This window comes from Chanodichthys erythropterus, chromosome 3 (genome assembly GCF_024489055.1).
Source record: "Chanodichthys erythropterus isolate Z2021 chromosome 3, ASM2448905v1, whole genome shotgun sequence".
In the NCBI taxonomy this organism is placed as follows: Eukaryota; Metazoa; Chordata; class Actinopteri; order Cypriniformes; family Xenocyprididae; genus Chanodichthys; species Chanodichthys erythropterus.
Window position 1 is genome coordinate 31,540,931 of NC_090223.1, and position 15,936 is coordinate 31,556,866.

The 15,936-nt window shown below is 36.6% G+C and overlaps 1 protein-coding gene across 2 annotated transcripts in view; it reads left to right on the top strand.

Annotated features, from left to right (window-relative positions):
- Positions 1-15,365, top strand: part of atp6v0a1a (ATPase H+ transporting V0 subunit a1a) — a 34,570-nt gene extending 19,205 nt beyond the window's left edge. Inside the window, exons 10-22 of one of the 2 annotated variants that reach the window (XM_067381806.1) lie at positions 1,221-1,433; positions 4,677-4,827; positions 4,957-5,096; positions 6,259-6,422; positions 6,665-6,755; positions 6,853-6,971; positions 7,050-7,266; positions 7,364-7,471; positions 8,210-8,317; positions 10,520-10,537; positions 10,962-11,079; positions 11,421-11,592; positions 14,101-15,365. In XM_067381806.1, coding sequence (XP_067237907.1) covers positions 1,221-1,433; positions 4,677-4,827; positions 4,957-5,096; positions 6,259-6,422; positions 6,665-6,755; positions 6,853-6,971; positions 7,050-7,266; positions 7,364-7,471; positions 8,210-8,317; positions 10,520-10,537; positions 10,962-11,079; positions 11,421-11,592; positions 14,101-14,194 — 1,713 coding nt within the window. In that variant the 3' untranslated portion in view covers positions 14,195-15,365. The remainder of the gene's footprint in view (positions 1-1,220; positions 1,434-4,676; positions 4,828-4,956; positions 5,097-6,258; positions 6,423-6,664; positions 6,756-6,852; positions 6,972-7,049; positions 7,267-7,363; positions 7,472-8,209; positions 8,318-10,519; positions 10,538-10,961; positions 11,080-11,420; positions 11,593-14,100) is intronic. The other variant, XM_067381808.1, reaches the window with a different exon arrangement.
- Positions 15,366-15,936: the final 571 nt, after the last annotated feature.

The window sequence follows — 15,936 nt, forward strand, 5'->3', positions numbered from 1 at the left end:
ATCTTTACCAGCAGGTGTGTCTGTTCATACAACAACAAACAGCAAACAACAAACATAATGGCCGATGAAGAACTTTTCTCTTTAAGTAAGACACTTGAATTTAGTGAAGTATTCTTGGATCCTGCTAAAAGACAATACTTTTTTGACAACAATGAGGCTTTGGGGATGATAGATGTTGAATCTCGTATGGAAAAATTACAGCAATTAAGGAGTGCCTAAAACAGTATACAATACTGTTGCACTGTTTGAAAAATGCAATTTTAATGTGCGGATATTATTTTTCTTTTTTCATTTATTATTATGGACCTGAGCCCAATTGGGGTTTTGGATGTGCACACCTTTTCTTTTTCTTTTTTATACTTTGCACTTTAAAATAAATGTCTAAATGTCTGTTCAATAGTTTCTGTGTAACAGAAGGCACACTTTATTAATTGTGGTGCTTCTAATTAAGTGATAAAAAGCTGTTGCAAATGCTTTTTACGAAATACACGCTGATGTTTGCACCAATACAAGTGCAACACTTCACATTTTAGTAACAAATTAAATGTACTACCTTTTTTTCAGCATCTCACAATATTTGGTCAAGTGAGTTCCTGAACATGATGAATGATGGGACATGCTTAGCTTAAAATACTGCTCCAAAGTTGTATTAGAGATTGTGTGGATTTAGTGAGCATCGATGGCACTGAGCTCTAGCATTTTGAGACCTGGGTCCTGTGGTTATTTGGGACAGTCCCGGAATCATTACTGAACTGACTGCCTCACTGAACCCTGAATAATTTTCTCGTTATGTCTGATTCAAACTGAATGGAGAACAGTTACCGTGTGTACTTTGTCTGACTTAATATATATTCACAACCTATATATTCACAGAATTTATATTCACAAATTATTATTTATTTATTTTTTACAGGCAAGCTATTCAAACATTTATAGGATACTAAACATTGCTGTCTTGCAATCTCTCTTAAATACATCATAGTGTTTCCAGTAGGATTTTTTCAGACTTTGAGTGTTGGACCTCTGTCCCTCTAGGGTGGTCCGGGGGATTTAATTAATGGGATGCACTGCATCAGATGTCTGAAAGAGATTCAGGTTTCAACCACTGCTCTTTCAGCTCTAATTGTGATCAAATCCAGTGATCTCACATTGGACAGAGGTCCAGTGATCTCACATTTCCTGTTTTGACCCCTGCTCTTCCTCTGTGCTTTGTGTTCCAGGTGCTGAATCAGACAGAGGATCACAGGCAGCGTGTTTTACAGGCGGCTGCCAAAACTGTGCGAGTGTGGTTCATCAAGGTCCGGAAGATGAAAGCCATTTATCACACTCTGAACCTCTGCAACATCGATGTCACTCAGAAGTGTCTGATTGCTGAGATCTGGTGCCCTGTGTCAGATCTAGACTCCATTCAGTTTGCGCTCCGTCGGGGCACGGTGAGGACACACACTCACACATTGTTTGAAGTTTTTAGAAACATCCTGAGATCTTTAGCCAGAGGAGGTTGGCATCTTATTCTTCAGGCTGTTACCCTGTATAACTGAATCTAGCAAATCAAATCGCAACGTAACTTTCCCTCAATATAATTACATTTACTCTGTAATGAGCACATCACTGATTCAGGGGCCTGATAAATGAATTGAATTCCCTTTACAGTAAGACATTTAGTATAATTTTAGTATGATATCTGATCTCAAATCAGCATCATAATTGTTACAATTGACCTGTGTCATTGTTGTTTGAACTCTATACTATAATTATATATTATATACTATGAGGGCTCTGTAAGTAATATGAAAGACACATTTAGGCTAATTTGAGGAATAATATACAGTAGGCTTATTACTGTTGTAGTTTATGGATTTTTTTATAGACCCCATGATATGGCTTGATGGGTTATTGTTGACACATATCCTGTGAACATTGTCTTGGGACATATTGAAGCGATAGGCCCTTTTTTATTTAACAGTAGCCAGCAGCTCTCTGAGCCACCCTTTCACAGGAAGGAAATACTTAAAACATTACCAGATTCAGTATAGATTTTACTAGTATCAGCACAATAATCTGTTTCTAGCTTTTCTTTAAGCATATTATCGTATCAGCAAACTTCAATATCGATTTACCTTGAATGTATGTATTGATATATTAATATATAAACTAATTTCGATACTAATTTACCCTGTTTTGCACTTGTTATTAAGTAAAATAATCTGAGATACATGATTTATTTTGAGATTGTATGGGTTTGTTCTGTATGGGCAATGGGCATACAGTATTAATTTTATTTGTGCAGGTCTTAAAGTCTTATATTTGATTTTAAAAACTCTGCAGATACCCTGATGTACAGTAAGATGTATTAGACTGGAGCTGTATTTAGTACATTTAATATTGGTATGTTAAGATCACATATATTATCATCACACACGTGTTGTCTCTAAGGAGTAACATATTTGTTCTTGTCATCACATTCAATGACTCACACATTGTAAACATGACTTTAGCTTCTATTATCCCTGAACACAGACACATGCACACAGGGGACTGAGAGTTAGGACGGAATGCTCAGATGCTTTTACATTGAGTCATGAGACCCCTCAGATCAAAGTTTGAATTTTCCTGTGGTCAAGAGGAGCTGAAACCTGATCCTCCTCTTACAGTGCCACAAATGGACTCTGTCCATCACTTCTGCTCTGCTCTGGTGTAAAAATGGATAAAATGATGGATGCAAAAGAAAGAGATTGTTTATATATATATATATATATATATATATATATATATATATATATATATATATATATATATATATATATATATATATATATATATATATATATATATATATATAAGCACAATATGTAAGAACAGCGTTATATATTTTGTTGACTTGTTTACTTACATTATCCCAGATGTTTCCAAGAATGTTTAAATCCAGAGAAATAAGCAATTTTAACCGTGTCTGTGTGTCACCTATTAATAACATCATACCCGCGTTACCCTTGAAACACCAGAGACACTTTAATATATAATATGTTTTAATAGATGAGGGAACAACTGTTTGGATACATTTATAGACTGAAATCTAATCATTGTTATATACAGTAGCTCAACACATTTAGTCTTATTGTGTGAATAATATTGATCTAGCTTACTGCAATGTGCAACAAGTGTCTCATAGCAGCCACCTAGCGAACGCACAGAGTAACGTTATAACATCATTTTCAACACACTCAAATGTATCTAATATGATAAACAGCGCTGCGTTACCCCACATGCAGAAGCGGCGACTGTGGAATAATAAAAGGTTTGCTGCTCTCAAGATGTGTCGCTCCAGTGGCCTCATTCAGCTCCGACATCAGACTCTACTTGATACCACAGTAACATTAATAATCTCATCTATGAACATGATATCTGCCCGAGTCCCATCAGATTCTTCTCTACCGGCTGTGAGGTGAAGACGACATCTCCCTTGATTCCGCGCTCATTCTCGGCATCATCAAGCTACAACGTTTTTTTTTTTTTAATAAGCGACCTCCAGCGGTAAAAAATGACATTGTGCCTTTAATTGGAAAATACATCTTTTTCCTTAAGTTTAAATATGCGTTTAAAAAACTGTTTATATCATACATACAGTGCTTTCATTTCATATTTATTGAGTCAGAATGATTTTGTGTCAGCACTGTCGGAATATGAAATCTGAACTTCCACTAAACCTACATGAACCAAACTTGCTAATGATTTATGCTGATTTATTAAACAGTTTGTTTAAACAGGCAAAAAGCACTCGAATATGCATGGTACACATGACCTACAGTGAATTGGTTGGTCTCAGGATGATATAGTTTGTGTGCTGAACATCCCTAGAGTGATTGATTCTAGATTTTCATAGCTTACTCACAGCTGAAGGTGTGTGCAAGTTAAGGATGCCTCTGTGAGGTCGGGATTCTCACGCCTTACAGAAGGACTGTGAGGGCGGAGCGGGTGTAATGTCTGTAATCCCTGCAGTGAGAGGTTGTAGTGTAAGGGTCAGAGGTCATTGGAATGTTTACCTCGTAATAGTCACATCGTAAGAAGATTAACTGCTCATGCAAATTCACCTTCTGTTCTTCTGTGTCTGCCTCTGTCTTTTATGGGGTTAAAATAGGTTATACATAGTGGCAGCAACCTACAGATGGTTTCTTACAGCCAACAGAGGACCAATTTGTAAATCCATGCAAACCATTGTTTTGTAGCAAAAATGTAGCTGCCATCTGAACCTAAACTAGAAGTGTAATAGTGTTAAGTCCATGTTGGCAGTGTGTTGAAATGTGAGGGATTGTGCATGCGTGCTAGTTCAAAGCCTGTCCTTACACATGACATTCTTTCTCATGCCTTATTTAACTAGCAGCTATTAATATCAGCTGTCTTACACATTGCCTCCACACACACTTACATGCTGTAGACTTCACCTAATACTCAAGTTCAGTGCACGATATGCAGAATATTTTAAGCAAACGAGTGACACTGTTTCCACAGATAAATTTTAAATTTACATAAATACGATGTAGAGTTGCAAAGATGAGTGAAACATTTAAAAATGTGGTCATGCATACAACTTTACTCCACTGTTTACTGGGAAGCAAACTGGAGCATTTATTTTCATGCATGGCTGTTTGTGTTCAATTCCGCTCCATTTCATGCAGGAGAAAAGTGGATCCACTGTTCCCTCCATCCTGAACAGAATGCAGACCAAACAGACCCCACCCACCTACAACAAAACCAATAAGTTCACATCTGGCTTTCAGAACATCGTTGATGCCTACGGTATCGGCAACTACCGGGAGATCAACCCAGGTAACCCTGAACTCTAACCTTTAGTCACAGAATCCTCCACAGTGAATAAAATGTGCTTCAGATCAGCCTACAGATTTTCTGTAGGTCTCACAACATTGTTTACATCCATGTTTGTGCTCATGTGCTCAGCTCCATACACCATCATCACCTTCCCCTTCCTGTTTGCGGTCATGTTTGGCGATCTGGGTCACGGTGTACTCATGACATGTGCTGCACTTTATCTGGTACTGCGAGAGAGCCGATTAATTGCCCAGAAAAATGACAATGAGGTATCCATCCACCCATCCATCTATGCACCCGTCTCATTATTATTGTTTGTCCTTATTCAAATCAGATATTTTTCATGTCATATAGCCTTTATGTATATATAGATCCTGAATATAGAAAACATTGATCAAAATCGTGGTTAACTAGTGATTTTGTTAATTTAGCATGAAAATTAAAGCTTCGACTTGAAGAATAAAACAGACAGCTCTCATTATGGGTTATTTCACTGGCAAAGCTAAAGGTGAAAATTATTATAATGGGTTAGTGAGAAGATTGTTTCATTAATTACCCTCATGTCGTTCCACACCCGTAAGTCCTTCGTTCATCTTTGGAACACAAATTAAGATTTTTTGATGAAATCGAAGATGTTTTTGATCCCCCATAGAAAGCAACATAATTACTGTCATTCAAGGTTCAGAAAGGTAGTAAAGTCATTGTTAAAATAGTTCATGTAACTACAGTGATTCAATCTAAGCGATGAGAATGCTTTTTGAACAAACCATAAATAACGACAAAAGAGTTGCACTGTGTACAACATCAACTGCCTAGGAGAATGACAGAGAAGAGAAGAAATTGTTGAATAAAGTCATTATTTTTGTTTTGTTTTTGTGCACAAAAAGTATTCTTGTCGATTCATAGCATTAAGGTTTATTTTAATGATGTCTTTACTACCTTTCTGCACCTTGAATTACGTTGCTTTCTATGGGGGATCAGAAATATCTTAATTTATGTTCCGAAGATGAACAAAGGACAAACGGGTTTGGAACAACATGAGGGTGAGTAATTAATGACAGAATTGTATTTTTTGTGTGAACTAACCCTTTAAGTTAAAGGATGTTACGAGATTATTTTCTTATTTAATGAATAAAAAACATAGTCTGATAATTTACAGTTTAGGCCTAAATTGTGGCTATTAAATGGCTATAATTATTCAATTATAATATATATTTATAAATATAATTTAATTATTAATTTTATATATTATTAAATAATATAATACAGGTATCTCTATTCATATCAGCCATACTGGCCTTGATAGTACTTGGTAAATAATATGCCATTTTATATAACAAACATTATTTAAAATCTAGTTTCTTTTTGTTGATTATACATCCATTTGACAATTTGGACCATCACAAATCACAGTGTTCTTTCTCTCTCTAGATGTTTAGCATGATATTTGCTGGCCGTTACATTATTCTCCTGATGGGGATATTTTCAGTGTACACTGGGATTATCTACAACGACTGTTTCTCCAAATCTCTCAATGTCTTTGGCTCAGGCTGGAGTGTCAGACCCATGTTTGGACCAAAAGGAGACAACTGGACGTGAGTTGTTCATTCCATCCTTTGATTTACATAGAGTCAAACTTATCTCACTCAGCTGTTTTTTTTTTTTTTTGTTGTTTTTGTTTTGAGGCCATCAAAAACCTTATGTTTGTTTTAGTTCTCATAATCAGCCACTTGTTTGAGTGGGGAAGGGATCAGATTTGTCATTCAGATCAGATCTTCTTGCATAGCTATTCATTTATGACTATTTTTAACATGGAATTTTCCATCAACTCAATCAGGTTTGAGACACTGAAAGATAACCGGATATTACAGCTGAACCCTGCTGTGCCAAACGTGTTTATTGGGCCCTATCCAATTGGCATCGATCCAGTAAGCACCTAGTATCTAGCACCTAGTATAACTCTTCTGTAGCAAAGATAGTCTAAATTCAGTCCTTTAATATGTATTTTACTTTCTCCTCTCACAGATCTGGAACATTGCCACCAACAAGCTGACGTTTCTAAATTCCTTCAAGATGAAGATGTCAATAATTCTGGGAGTCATCCACATGACGTTTGGAGTGATTCTCAGTCTTTTCAATCACCTGTATGCACTTGTCCATTATTACTCTCAATAGATCTGTATTCATAATTTATGCTAATTTAAGTCTGTCTATGTGTGAAGGTACTTCAACAAACCTCTTAACATCTTCCTGGGTTTTATCCCTGAGATCGTCTTCATGATCAGTCTGTTTGGCTACCTGGTTCTGCTCATTTTTTACAAGTGGTTGGCATATGATGCCGCAACCTCAAAAGATGCCCCCAGTCTTCTAATAGCTTTTATCAACATGTGTCTCTTCAGCTACAACGATCCCACTAACAAACCATTATACACGGGACAGGTACACATACCGAGAGTTTGATTTCAGCAGTATATATGGCAAGTGAGACAACATGACATTTAAAACTGATGTTTTGTCTCTTTTTCTGTCTCTGTAGATGGTGGTTCAGTGTCTGCTAGTTGTTATAGCAATCTGCTGTGTACCATGTATGCTTATAGTAAAGACCCTAGTAATGCGCAGGCAATACCTCTGGAGAAAACACCTGGTAAGGACCTGTTTGAGACATACACACCACATTCAGGATTATTACATGCCCGTTTATGTGTTTTTATTTTGTAATTTCCGTATCCAGAATGAGACATATGTGGGATGTGGAGTGTTTAGATTCTAAACATGAAATATCATTGCTCCATCTCTAGGGAAGTTCTTCAAAATAATGTCCACACAGATGTTTCGTAAGCTTCATAAGTGTGATTTCCAGGCCTAAAACAATTTACTCCTGTGATGGCAAAGCTGAATTTTCAGCATCATTACTTCATTCTAATATGATGATTTCATGCTCAAGAAACATTTATTCTTATCAATACTGAAAACAGTTGTGCTGCTTAATATTTTTTTGTGGAAGATGTGATGCAGGTTTTTTTTTTTTTAGAATTATTTGATGAATATAAAGTTCAAAAGAACATTTATTTGAAATAGACATTTTTGTAAAGTGTCTTTACTGTGACTTTAGATCAATCATAGCTCAATAAAGTTTTTTTTTTCTGTAGTGTAATTTTTTTAAATTATGCTCAGTTCTAAAGTATTTCTTCAGCTAAAATGTCTCTTTGAGTGCGATCTCTATAAAATCTATCATAAACTACTGAATAACTCATGTAAATGTAATGAGAAAATCATGGAAATTCCTTGGTCAGCTAGCGTGGGAACCCTGATAACCTGAAAACCGATATGCTAGATTAATATATAATGGCTCAGCTATGACCTAGTGTGACTTTTGCCACAGGGAACGCAAAACTTTGGGGGAATCCGTGTGGGTAACGGCCCCACAGAGGATGAAGCTGAGATCATCCAACATGACCAGCTTTCCCAAAACTTAGAAGATGAGCCTGAGGTAAGGGAAAGATTCTCTTTTTTTATCTGTTTGTCTCTCACTCTCTTAACTAGGCTATAGAATAAAATAGAATTAATACTTTTGTCTTACTAATTAAATAGATTACCCATGCTTGTTTCCTTTTTGTTTTACCAAGATGCTTTGATGTAGCATTAGTTTGTGAAGTCTTAACAATAGTCTTTCTATAGCCAAAGAATGACATCTGTTCTGCCGACCCAAGAGCATATTTATGTGGGTAATGGTTTGGGTCTGGTTTTTCTGTTCTACACTCCATGTCTTTTGATCTTGAGAATAGCCTAACATTTTATTATGACAGTAATTAAAGTGAACTTCATTATAGTCTATGTGTAACTTGTTACCCACACGGTGACATGCTACACCAGGGTACCAAAAACTGTTGCAGTTGGCAGTGGGGTCAGCAGCCTGCAGTGGGCATTCCATTCTGTGACTCACTGGATCTGTGCTCTGCATACCAGTGCTGGTCTAAACTGGGTCAGCCCCTTTTAAAAGCACTATCTCTCCCCCCAACCACTTTATCCCAGGGCAACCAGTCTCAAAACACTAAACAAACTCCCACCCAACTAATTGGGCTTCTCTTCTCTGGAAATAAAATTGGATGCAGATAATAAACCATTTATACTGTTACCTGCTATATTTTAAAGGGTTAGTTCACCCAAAAATAATCACTCACCCTCATGTTGTTGCACACCCGTAAAACCTTCGTTCATCTTCGGAACACAAATTAAGATATTTTTGATGAAATCCAAGGTTTTTTAATCCCCCATAAAAAGCAAAGTAATTATTGTCATTCAAAGGTGCCAGAAAGCCATTTAAAGACATAATTAAAATAGCCAACATGACTGCCGTAGTTCAACCTTAATGTTATGAAGCAACGAGAGTGCGCAAAAAAAACAAAAATAATGACTTTATTTAACAATTTCTTCTCTTCCCTGTCAGTCTCATACGCAGTTGACTCAGTGAACGCAGTTCAGCGCCTCCAGGTTCTACGTCAGAATGGCGGCTCTGTTCATGTGAGAACCACAACACGTGTGTGATGCTGATACACGAGCCGGCCAATACTGAGCCGGGGCTCGGACATAAACATGGAAGCACTGCGTACGAGTCTGACAGGGCAGGGAAGAAATTGTTGAATAAAGTCATTATTTTTGTTTGTTTTTTGTGCACAAAAATTATTCTCGTCACTTCACAACATTAAGGTTGAACCACTGCAGTCACGTCGACTGCTTTAACTGCCTTTTATACCTTTCTGGACGTTGCTTTCTATGGGAAATAAAAAAACTTGGATTTCATCAAAAATATCTTAATTTGCGTTCCAAAGATGAACAAAGGTCTTACAGGTTTGGAACGACACAAGGGGGTGAGTAATTAATGACAGAAATTTCATTTTTGGGTGAACTAACTCTTTAAGGTTTGAGATGCAGTCATTTCAGTACATTAGTGCCAAATAATCTTCCTCTTTCTGCTCTAAACAGGCCTGTCAGTAAAACGCAGTCAGCCATTAATTCAATTTACTGGAACCTGAAGTCAGATCTCCAGGATTGTTTATCTCTCTCTCATTTTGGCGTATACAGTGACCCTACATAAGTATTTGGTTACTGAAGCCGTGCTTAAAAATATATGAATTTACAAAAACCAAGTGGTATCTGCAAACAAATGACGCTAGACCTTTTCTCGTAAATAGCTTAAATTTCTCAGCTATTTTGCAATTACTCACGGTATCAATATGATTTTAGTGGATGTATGAATTCAGTCCCCCTCTAATTCACAAAGGTGTCCTAGCAGTGGTTGTTCATCACATTATGTGCCAGTTTTGACAAACAAAAAATGTCCAGAAAAAAAAAAAACATCAACTTTTTTAAAACTCTATTTTATAATTCCAACTCTAACAGATCTTTTTCTGATATGTTATACTTGAAATGTGTTTCTTTAAAATAAATGCCATTTGTTTTGTTATTTCGAGGATTCATGCATTTGTAGGTGTGGCTTAAGTGTCTGAATACTTTTTGGGGCCACTGTAATTTGCTGTGACTGACAGTAAATGTGTTGGTCATTAGATCTTTGCGTTTTCTGTGAACTTAACAGTTTTTCCCTTCACTGTCTCTTCATCAGATTCTAACTCTGTCATTAACCCTATTTTAACCCTTTGTGTCTGTCTGTGCATGTCTCTGATTACATTTCAAGCAGTCAGAGGAAGAAGTGGTAAGAGCAGACAGCCTTCTCGACTCTGTGTAGATGTTTTCTATCATTTTTTACATTTGTGTGTGTGTGCGTGTGTATGTGCGCCATCACCCGTATAATCCTCTTGCTCTTCGGCTTGTGTGTATTCCTGCAGGCTTCAGTGTTGGTGGTCTCCTATAGTTGTTGTTTAGTTCTTTTCCAGTATTTTTTTTTTTTTTTTAGACATCCATTTTTCTTATTTTTAGCCGCCACCATTTCATGGGAACGATCTAGTGAGCCGATTCTGATTTATATCACACCAAATGATGCTGATTATCTAAAAGGCCTGTGATTCTGTTCTTATGCCCGTGAGATTCAGGGCTGCTAATCATGCTGTGATTGAGCTGAGTGTGGGATTTGATTCATGCATTTATCAGTCTGAACAGCTCTTTCTCTCTTTCTTTAGTTTAATTTTGCAGATGAAGCAGTGCATCAGGCCATTCACACAATAGAATACTGCTTAGGCTGCATCTCAAACACTGCCTCTTATCTACGACTTTGGGCGTTGAGTCTGGCCCATGCCCGTAAGTAATGCGCACACACATGCACACTTGCACATTTATTGTATCGAATACAAACCTGAAAACTGGTCATATCTGGGCCTGGGAAATAAATGGAAATAAATTTCTGCAGTTAATATAAGATTTTTTGGTTATGCTCAGCTCTACTTTATAGACTTTGGTAATGTAAGCCCCTGTAAAAGAAGTAAAATCCTTCCTCCAATCATGAATTCATTCATAAAATTCCATTCCAACAAGTAATCCATGAATGGGAACCCTGTACAAATATAATGACATGCTTTTCGTCTCAATATAAGTAATTGTTTACAAGGTGTTTCTTAAAATGTCTCTTTTTTTTCTTACAGAGCTCTCTGAGGTCTTGTGGTCAATGGTGATGCACATGGGCCTTGCTTCTAGGAATTTTGGTGGATTCTTTGCTCTGTCAATTATCTTTGCCTTCTTTGCTACACTGACAGTATTTATTCTGTTGATCATGGAAGGACTGTCTGCCTTCCTTCATGCTCTTAGATTGCACTGGTAAGTACACACACACACTATGCTTGCCTTTATAAATTGCAGTTAAACAGTTTAACCCTCTGGAGTCTGAGGCTGATTTGGGGCCTGGAGAAGTTTTGACATGCTCTGACATTTGTGCTTTTTTCAGTTGTTCATAAACATATAAATAACAAAAGTGCCATTACACTATATTCAGCACAAAATAGGGTACCATAATATGTGAGGAACATGTATGTACATGTTTGCGTTTTTGAAAGAATAGCGTTTATGCGTGGTTATTGAAAAAACAAAAAGCTTAAGTTACTGAAATAAGGCCAAAAAAATAATATTAAATCTGTGTACACAAGACTTCTGGGTATTGGAGATTATTGACTAGAGTTTTTTCTTCAAAATGATGTAAAAATTATCCTTCCTACTCCTTCATATAAAACAATAGAGAGATTTAAATTTTCTAAAACATCTTTGGTCAAGAAACACAGTATGTGTGGAGGCGTGAATAATCATGAATAATGGATGATTCTCACCTGAGAAGACAAAAGAATCGCATAAAGAGCTCTAATGAGCTGCATAATTAATGAGGCCTTTCAGTCAGGTAGGCTGTGAAAAAACCCTCTGTTGATCGTGTCTCAAATCTCATCATGGTGTAAATCAAACATACAGAAAAAACAGCAATACTGTGAAATATTATTACAATTTAAAATAATGGAATTCTATTATATTCTTTAAAATATAATGTATTTCTGTGATGCAAAGTGTCTGAACAATTATGTTACCTCTGTGGCATTTCATATAGGCTTTTAGCTTAAAAGCATGCACATTTGGAGAAATATTGATGGAATCTCATATGTTTGTTAATTTTCTATACAGAAGAGTATATTTATTCAGGATTTATTGTCATTACTGTGAGCGCTGGATAATGTGTTTTCAATTCATACTTGCAGCCGGAGGGCGCTCTGTACAACTTTAGTCCACAAATGCCTGAGCACTAAAGAAGAATAGGCAATCCAGGAACTAACCTAACTAACAGAGGACAGAGATTGTTAACTATGGCTATTCAAAACACTTTTCAAGACAATAAATACACGATTGAGACGATGAATGCATGCATTGCCTCAGAATTTGCCTCTGAATAGCGCTCCCTCCATGGGCGTGGCCGCATTAGCGGATAATGAGCTGAATCACGGATTTCTGACATGGCTCTCTTTTCATACAGATTACATTAACACAGAATGTTTGTTTTCGATTTGATTTACACGATTTAAAACCTGACATTTCAATGTTTTTTTAGACATAAGTCTAATTTCTTTGCAATTAGTATTCGCTAAGTTACAGTTCATTTTCTGAGAACTATCAGATTGGACTTTGTTCAGAGGGAGACGAGAGATCACGCATCATGTTAGTTTTCTTTATTTTACAAAAAGCACAACATTTTGTTTTTACTCTGAGTGTACACAAAAGAAGATATTCCACAGATTAAAATGGTGTATAACTCTTAATTGTATGTGCAACATTAACGGAGTATTTTGAGTCTCTTTCACACTGGTAAGAAAAAAAAGCGCAGTGGTATCGCCGGCGATACCTCAGACCTCAGAGTGTTAAAGAGCTGATTGCCCCTTATCAATGGCTACATACAGTCTGCAGAAAAAAAAAAATAGATTCTTTTAAGTTATAAAGCAGCAGTTTGTAACTTTTGGAGTTCTAGTGGTTAATAAACAAAACAGCATGCGTCTTGCGGAAGGACATTATAGCCAGAGCTACTTCTCTCCGTTTATGTCTATGGCCCTGTCCCAAATGGTACACTTCATGTGCACTTTCTGTCTTGTGGACTTACAATGGCCGCTGCGTGCGCGTGTCCATTAAGACCATGAGACCGTAGGGTGTCCCATTCATCATTTTAGCTTTCAGAAGGGTGTTCGTGAACACCGCCTTTAAGTCCGCAATGCGCCCTTGATGCACATTTCTGCTGAGCCCACAAGTCTGCGAGCTACACAGAGAACATCTACCTGGCAGTCAAAGCGGCATTATGCCACAAAAGTGCAGACGGAAGATCGTGAGGGTTTTGGGTGCCATTTGGGACAGGGCCTATGACAAGTCACACAGGCACTGGCCTACTCTGCAGCGTTACGACGCAAGCCAGTCTAAAAGAGTCCGAATATAAATACATATTATAGGTGCACCGTAGTGATTCAGGATACGGTTTGGAAAATGGATTCATGATGTACTCACTCAGTATTTAAATTTTTTAAATTCTGAACACAAAAAAGTTATGCACCTTTAATCTTATTCTGTACACACAAATTGTAGTTATTTGCATGTGTGGGAATGGCATTCTACAATCAAATTCACTCCCTGACAAGTTGCCAAACAAAAAGTCCATGTTTTAAAACCAAACTGAATAAGTACTCTCTTTTGGACAGTGACAGCTCAATTTAAATATGGTGCTAGAGATAACCACCATTTAATTTTGTTTTATTTCCTTTACTTCAGAACAGCAAATCACTGACTTTGTTTCCTACTTCATTTATGCAGGGTGGAGTTTCAGAATAAATTCTACACTGGACAAGGCTTCAAGTTCATGCCTTTCACTTTTGACGGCATTCTGGAGGGCAAGTCTGAAGACTAAACCGCACCCACATTCTCTCCTTTCCCAACTGCCACACCTCTAAACTACAGGAGCCAATCAGATTACGTGTGAGATTTTATGATTTGTGTGAACACTGTGACTTTGTAAGGCTCTAAATTTCTCAGGTGTTCTACATCAGGACATTAATGGAATAATTTCAAGAAAGTAAACTAAAAGTAATTAGTATAAGCTGAGCTGAAAATAATCTGAGCTAGAACTGCATAACATATTCGCAATGTTTCATAACTCTTACTTGATATGTAATAATACAAACTTAAGTGGTGTTACCATACAGCACACAGGAGAATGAACAGCTTGTTTTTTTGTCATAAAAGCCTCATAAATTTGTACATACTCTTTAATAAAGGCACAATATCTTTACGGATTCCCATACCATTATAGTACAGGTGGAGATTTTGTCTATTTCTGATATTTTTTCCCAGTATCTTAAATTATTAGAGTTTGTTTTTTATGTATCTTTTATCCTTTTGTTGAACACCTTTATAAAATAGTTCTCATGCAAAGGGACCTCATTTCAAATGCAGCAAAGCAAGCTTCATTTTATGCCATTTTACAAGCTTCTGTCATGCAGATGATGATTTCCTCATCAAGCATATCAGAATAATAGTTGCAGATAATCCTCCTGATTTAATGTAGATCTTTTCATTCCTTTGCAAACACAAGTAAAGAGTAGTTATATTTTAGTTGGCCTTGAACTGTTTCTGTTTTCTTTTTGTTTTTTGCTGTTGTCTTTGGACAATTAAAGGCAAATACACATCTAAGCTATGTTAACCTTATGAATCTATTTGCTGCAGTGCCCAGTTCCAGGTTTTTTTGATTGTTGTTTATAAGTGAATTTACAACATGCATATGCAATGGCTCTTGAAGAAAACGTGTTTGCTTGCTACAGTAGATGTCAGATGCAGTAATTTTAGTCTTGGAGGAATTAACTATACCAAGTAAAAGCAGCCAGTGAAGCTGAGTGATTGTGTCTGTTTAGTTTGTTAATAAAGAAGGACTGGATATGAGCTCATAATTTTGTTTTTCCTTATTTGTATGTGATGATAAATGTTGATAAATCATGTCTAAAAGTATAGTAAAATAAATATAATGATCTTTCTTAATATATGGCATGATTATATAACACCTAAAATATTAATTTTTAAAAATTGCTCATTGCTGCGCTCTGATATTTGACCAGTGTTGTTTTGTCTGTTTTGTTTTTTTCTCTGCAAACAAAAATACTTAAAAAAAAATAAAACCTACAGTATCAAGCTTTATGTGTGAGTGGAGCAACAGCAGTTTCCCCTCTCCCTTCTTAAATCATTCTGTAATCACTCCCACTTACTACAGAGGGAAATCCCATTCCAGGTGATGCTGGAGTGAAAAGCAAACGTCAAACTTTAAAAAAAAAAAAAAACAGCCTGTCGCTCCAGTCAAAATCACACAGCTCTGCTTCTGCTCCACAGAGCGAAACAAACAAAAACGTCTCACTGCTGTTGGACTAAATATCAACACTCTTGGGACACAAAGTTTAAAACGTAGTTGTTCTACAAGTACAAGTATGTCCTATCTACCTCATTTATTGTAATTCCTATGGTGTTTCTAATAACACGTGTCTTTGATCGTAAATTTCAGGATCAGGTTTACGCTTTAATGACTCATAAATCGATTTGAGCTGTTTGTCTCATACCCTTGCGTAAGTGAGTGAGTCGGTGGGTGGGTATGTGTCTGTGTGTTCC